General features: G+C 55.2%; 1 protein-coding gene across 1 annotated transcript; it reads right to left on the bottom strand.

The window, feature by feature from the left end:
• Positions 1-73: 73 nt before the first annotated feature.
• LOC113223015 (cocaine esterase-like) lies at positions 74-6,318 on the bottom strand. Its single transcript, XM_026452609.1, has 11 exons — positions 5,937-6,318; positions 4,835-4,976; positions 3,839-3,972; positions 3,499-3,757; positions 2,987-3,085; positions 2,568-2,711; positions 2,366-2,446; positions 1,949-2,093; positions 1,395-1,532; positions 827-899; positions 74-363 (listed from the first exon to the last, which is right to left on the bottom strand). The coding sequence occupies exons 1-11, from the start codon at positions 6,224-6,226 to the stop codon at positions 174-176; spliced, it is 1,695 nt and encodes a 564-aa protein (XP_026308394.1). The 5' UTR covers positions 6,227-6,318; the 3' UTR covers positions 74-173.
• Between the last annotated feature and the right edge of the window lie 6 nt (positions 6,319-6,324).

A 6,324-nucleotide genomic window follows, 5' to 3' on the forward strand; every position in this document is an offset into this window, starting at 1 on the left:
TCATGCCTGAGTAAGTTCTTAATAAATGCTTTCTGAATGGATGGACGGAAGAATGAATGAATGGCTACATGAATGAAGGAATCAACTTCTTTCTCCTCAGTGGGCGTGTGTGGGCACAGCAGGCTGACGCTCGCCTGTAAGCGAGCCCAACCCCTCCTCCCTGGCACTAGGAGCTACAGCTCTCTGTGTTTCTCTTCAGGCTCCTCGAGCTCCTGGATCTTCTTCTGGGGCAGCGCCGTCTTCCAGAACTGGAACCTGTGGGCCTTCAGAGCCCGGCCCACTGCAGGCTGTAGGTTCAGCTGTAGGTATTGCTCCTCCTGGTCGAACAGCGGCCAGTGTGGCAGACCCTCGCCGTTGGGGTTCCTGTAGACATGCCGTCCCAGCAGGGCGATACGAGGGTCATTCTGAGCCCCTGGAGCCCAGACCTGAGCACCCTGAGTCTGGTCAGGCAAGGCAGCCAAGCAGGCCAGGTGGGCTTGGGCAGTGAGGGGGGCGTCTTCCAGAAACAGGAAACAAATTCCCTCCAGCTAGTGTCAGCTCCAGTGGGGGCGGGGTAGCCGGCTCTGATGTGTCCCTCTCTCTGAGAGGGAGACCCTGCCAGTGGCACAGCACTGGTGCCCACCCTCCAGGCAGAGCAGGGAGATGGAGCATGTCCACTGCCCCACGGCACCCCCACCCTTTCCGAGTGGGTCCCGTGGCTGGGGAAGGGGCTATCATGTGATTAAGGATGCGGGTGTGATTATGAGGTCACCCCAGACTAGGAGATTGCTGGACGGGCACAAGCCTCCCAACCCGGGGAGGTTGAGGCACGGGTGTGACGTCTCACCCGTTTCGAGCAAAGTTGGCCCAGTACTTCATCGTCTTTCTGCTTAGCCGCTCCTCCTCCTCAGTGAATTTAACTGCAGAGAGGAAGGGGACCTGTGTCTTGGTCAGGATGGCCCAACTCAGCATCCCAGGTGGAGCTTGTCTATGGCCCCCAGCCCTCGGTCCCAAGTCCCGCTTCTCTGCTTTTTCTCCCACCACCCTCAGAAGCCAGCCCTCCCCTTTTCCAAACTTTCCCCTTAGCCCAGGCTCTGGCTGACTCCGTCCTGGGCTCCTTCCTGGCCCTGAAGGCCCCTTCTTCCTTCTGTCACTGGGAGTCATTGAAGAAACAAACGTCCTGGAAACCTGCTCTGCACCAGACAGACACCCAAGGGTGGGGAGGGACGGAGGGAGCACAGGCCACAGTCTGAAGAGTCATGAATTCTAATCCTGGCACAGCCTCTGGAGCTGTAAAATCTTGGACACCTGATCTCATCCTGTCTCTGAGCCTCAGTTTCCTTATCTGGGCAGTGAGGACAATCAATCACCCCTCAGGGACCCAGCCCACCCACCGGGAAAGGAAGAAGACTCACCGTAGTTGCCCCAGAAGAAAGTTCCGAAAACAAAAGGAAGCTCATCACCATGGTTTGCCTTCACGTGCGGCGGCCTGATGTTTTTGACCCAGCTGGGCTGATGCTGGAACTCATAGAAGTACACAGGGGCCCGGGAACCTGTGGGGTGGACAGGCCGTGACACAGTGGCCCCTCCCCTGAAGCCTTCTTGCCTCACCCATGGTGATAAGATACCTAGGTCCAAAGCTAGTTGGAATCTGGATAGTGGGGTGTGGGGCCCCAGGCTGGGGCAGGAGGAGAGGAAGAGACTTGGCATAAATCATGGCCTCCGACTTCTTAGCTGTATCATCTTGGGCAAGTCACTGAAGGTCCCTAACTTCAATTTCCTCATCTATGAAACGGGGAAATGTCTGTCTCTTGGGCTAGCCATGAGAATTTACTGCAATGATGGACCTCAAGTGTCTGCAAAGCCCAATAAACATGAGTGAGGACCCGAACAGCAGCAAGTCTCACCTGGGACCCACAGCCCTGAGCTGTACCCCTGCCAATCAGACCTTAGGTCCAAATATACTCACGCTGAAAATGTGCTACTTGGAGTGCAGGGAGCACGAACATGGAGTCTGCCATCATCTCCTGGAACTGGGCTTGGAGGCTCTGGGGCTCCCCATTGTCCCCAATGTACTCCTCCATCAGCAGGTCACCAAATGTAGGTGGCAACATCTACCCCAGGTGGATCAGGAAGAGGCAGGTTAGGCTGGATGTCAAGGGCAAGGAGGAGGAGGCCTAGGGCTTGGGAAGATGGACTGTGAGATGGAACAGGAAGTGGGAGCAAAGGCGAGGCTCTGAGGTGACCCCACCCCCAAACACACACACACTCGGGCCTTTGCTCATGGGGGTCACTACATAGGCAGGGTATCTGGGGGTTGAATTTCCTCTGCCTCAGGACAGGAGAGGAGCCCCTCTCCACTGGCGAGAGACCCCAGGAGCCTTACCATCAGCGTTAACATTTTCTGCAGAACAGCCTGGAAGGCCTCTCTGTCCATTTCCTTCTGGGTGTCATAGATACTTGTGTCCTGGGTGGCCGGGAGAGAGTCTACAGTTGGGGATGGGATGAGTCTGGAACTACTAAGCCCTGAAAATCCCCCACTACCAGATGGGCTCCCCAGGCACTTGACAGCTTGGGTTGGGCCTCACACTGGGGTTGATCCAGCCAAATTCATCATTGTTGACACCAATGATGCTGGGGACAGGTTGAAACTCAGCAGAGGCCAGCAGCTCCTGCGGGTGCCTGGGCAGGAAGACCCCATCCACCACTCCAGGGATCATCATGTTGAAAGGCTGAGGGGAAATGCAAGGTCAGGGAAGAAGGTTGGGTCCCAGACATCTTCCGATGACCTCTGAGTACCTTCCACTCTTTCCCGGTTCATCCCCAGATGCTCATATCCAATCAATGCCTGGCTCGGGCATGCACCAATCTTCAGTCTCCACCCAGGGCTATGATACCCAGACAGGCAAATAAGGTAATGTGCCCAGGGAATATGAGGACAATGCAGGCCTGCCAGCCCCATGCCTCTTGCACCCCTTCCTCTACACCCACATCCATTTAGACCAACCTTGTTAATTGCAAGGATCTCCTCTTTACTCTTGCCCCTCAGGCAGCCCACCAGGGCCTCAGAGTCAACTTTGTCACAGGCTGACAGATTGGCGACCACCTGCAAAGGGACGAGGCAGGGGCTGGCTCATCCTTCCGGGTAGAGAAGAGGAGTTTGCCCAAGGCCCTGGCCAAGAACAGGGACACCCCAAATCTCACAGGGTACTGCGTATGAATTCCTGCAGTTCTGGCACTGTTCCAACTCAGAAGTTGCAGACATAGGAGCCATCCCATCTGCCTAGATGGTTCTCCTCATGATGGGGATCCCTAGGGTGACAACTTTGCACAGAGGCCACAGAACAAAGTTGGCCTCTGCAATGGCAGAAGGATGTGCATTCTGACCCTGGAGCCCGCAAGCAATTCCAAGGTAGGCGGCAGCTCCTGGGGGATGCTCCCTGATGGCCCTTGTCATCCTCACTTAACAGACAGAAGGGGAGGTAGCAGGCCTAGCCCTCCACAGCTGAGGGCACTCACCGTGGAGATAACATCTGCTGAGCTGGCAATGAGGCAGGGCATGAGGGCCACGCCACTCTCCATGATGGCCGCATGGAAGAGTCCTTGGGACATGGGGGACACAACAAGCGAAGACACACTCGTGCCACCCGCAGACTCGCCAAAAATGGTGACACGGTCAGGGTTGCCTCCAAAGTGGGCGATATTCTGCCGGACCCAGCGTAGTGCGGCCACTTGGTCCAGGTAGCCCCAGTTGCCAGTTGCATGCTTGTCTCCAGTGCTGAGAAGTAGCAGGGACAGGGATCACAGGGCTGTCCTGGCCCTGCTCAGCCCCCATGGCCCAGCCGAGCCCTAATCTCACCTGAAGAAGCCCAGGACACCCAGGCGGTACTGGATGGTGACCACCACCACGTCCTCAAAGGCAGCCAGCATGGAACCATCATACATGGAAGCCATGCCAAAAGCAAGCCCACCACCGTGGATCCACACCATCACCTGGGGAAATCAAGACAGCTACCACGATGTTCCCATCCAGTGTGAACCCCACCAGGGCCACTACCTAGACCAACCAGTGCTTTGCCTCTGTCTACCTCCCCATTAGAACTCCAGCACAAATTCATTACGTGAGTCACAGACCAGGTACCCAGGATCTATCAGGAAGACTAGGCCTCACATCTTTTGGATTGACCTCTCGTATCAAAGCCTGGTTTCATTTGTCCCAGAAAACTCACCAAAGTGGAAAGAAAAGGGGCGTCTCCCTGACAGCTCCACATGAACATCAATCAAAAATGTCCTTAACTTGAACCACATAGTGAGACCCCCTTTCAACAGAAAATGTTTTAAAAATTAGCCAGGCATGGTGGCATAGGCCTGCAGTCCCAGCTACTTGGGAGGCTGAGATGGGAGGATCGTCCAGGAATTCGAGGCTACAGAGAGCTACGTTTACGCCACTGCATTCTAGCCTGGGAAACAGAGCATGATGCCACCTCTAACAAAAAAAGTTTTTGTGTGTGCCCATTCTCATAGGCCCAACAGATTATCCATGGCTGGAATTCTTGGTAACCTCAAGGTGCAGCCCTTGGGCACTTGAGTGGATGTCCTGGGTGTGAGTTGGCTGGGTGAGTCCTGGGTCCAGCCCAGAGCCACAGCCTTTGAACTCTGGGAGCAGCCAGAACTATGTGACCTCATGCCCAGGGGCCAGCTGCCTAGCTGGCTAAGGAGCATTTCCTGGACCTGACAGTGAGAAGTTTCTCAGCATGGTCCACTCTGTAGCAGGGCCTGAGCTAATATTGTCCTTTCTACCTTCTTGCAGAAGAACTGTCCTCCAACCCCCAGTGAACTGTGGCCTGACACTCACCGGTAGGTTAGAGCCTTCATGGCTATAGGCCGGCGTGTAAATGCTGAGGTACAGGCAGTCCTCAGACATGGAGACAGAAGGGATGGTCACATTGACTTGGTTCCGAACCTCTAAATCCATTGTGGTGAGGTCCTGAAGACACCTGGTAACCAGAGCAAACAATCAGTCCAGCGGTCGCGTCATGGCCAAAACCGGACCCTGGGTTCAGATGTGCCCCCAACCACCCTCAGCCCCTTCTCACAATATCCTGCTCACACATGATCCCTCTCAAAAATCCCTTCCCACCAAGTTACAGGCCACAGGCTCTGGGGAAGCTGGGATGGAGCTTGGACTTCCAGGGAGGTCTCGAGGTCATTGAGGACCTTGGGTATCATCCTCCCGACAACGGAAAACTTAACTTTCAGGGGTTTCTATGAGAACCATTGGCTGCATGTGCTGACATTCACCACTATATCGCTGTACCCCCTGAGGCCTGGCACAGGGGAGTAGCCCACATATGTGTGCTACATGAGTGAATGGATGTTAATTTCTCACGAGAAGGGCAGTGGGATGTCCCTCATCCCAAGTCTAAACTCTCAAAAACTCATCATTCCCACACGGCCTCCAGTTGGAAAAATATACACGTGTCTTGGCCAATGGCTCCTGGCCCTGTCGGTGGACACAGTGACTGTGGAGAGCGCGGGTCCCCAGGAAGCTACCACTACTGTTTTCTTCAGCTATTTGCAACATCTGCCACTAGAGTTAGGGGCTCCTACAAGGTTCATAGAGCTACATCGAACCTTTCCCAGAGACACCTGCCCCTGGTGGCAGAGAAAGTTTGGCATAACCAGAATCTGGGGAGATCTGTGTCTCTGCCCCTCCCTTCAGCACCTGGAGCCAATGCCTCCCGAATGCCAAGCCTTGAGCCAGGAGTCTGAGAAGTTATTCGCCCTCCGCAGCCTCAGCATGCTCATTGGAAAAATGCACGTGGGGATCCACGAAACTCAGAAGGAAAACTGGATGTGGGGGTTTAGGTGACATGATAATTGTAGCCTAGCTGAGTTCAGAGCACCTCACCCCTGCCCCAGGGCCTGGAGTTCCCTAGACCCCTGGGAGAGCTTACATGGCCGGATGGGTGGTTCCATCCCTCACACCACTCCAAGATTCAGGGGGCTCAGGGGGTGCAAATCGCAGCGGACCTAGAGGTGGCTTGGCAAAGGGAATTCCCAGGAAGGTATGGACCCCGGTATCGGTGCCCCTGACATGGACAAGACTCCCCAGCACCTGGCCCGTGTGTGTGGTCCGGATGGGACTGGCAGAGTCCTGGCCTGTGGGCAGAGAGAGAGATATCACAGTTGGGTCTGTCCAATTGGTTGCCCTCCCAGACTGTTGGTATTGCTGCCTCCTTGCCATCCTCAGCTCAGCTCAAGGGATCCTGATCTATAAACACAGGCTTTACGAACTTCCTGCCTGTAACACTCCCTTCCCGCTCTGCCTTCCTGGGCCTGTCT

The sequence above is a fragment of the Piliocolobus tephrosceles genome, unplaced genomic scaffold (assembly GCF_002776525.5).
Source record: "Piliocolobus tephrosceles isolate RC106 unplaced genomic scaffold, ASM277652v3 unscaffolded_37673, whole genome shotgun sequence".
Classification (NCBI taxonomy): Eukaryota; Metazoa; Chordata; class Mammalia; order Primates; family Cercopithecidae; genus Piliocolobus; species Piliocolobus tephrosceles.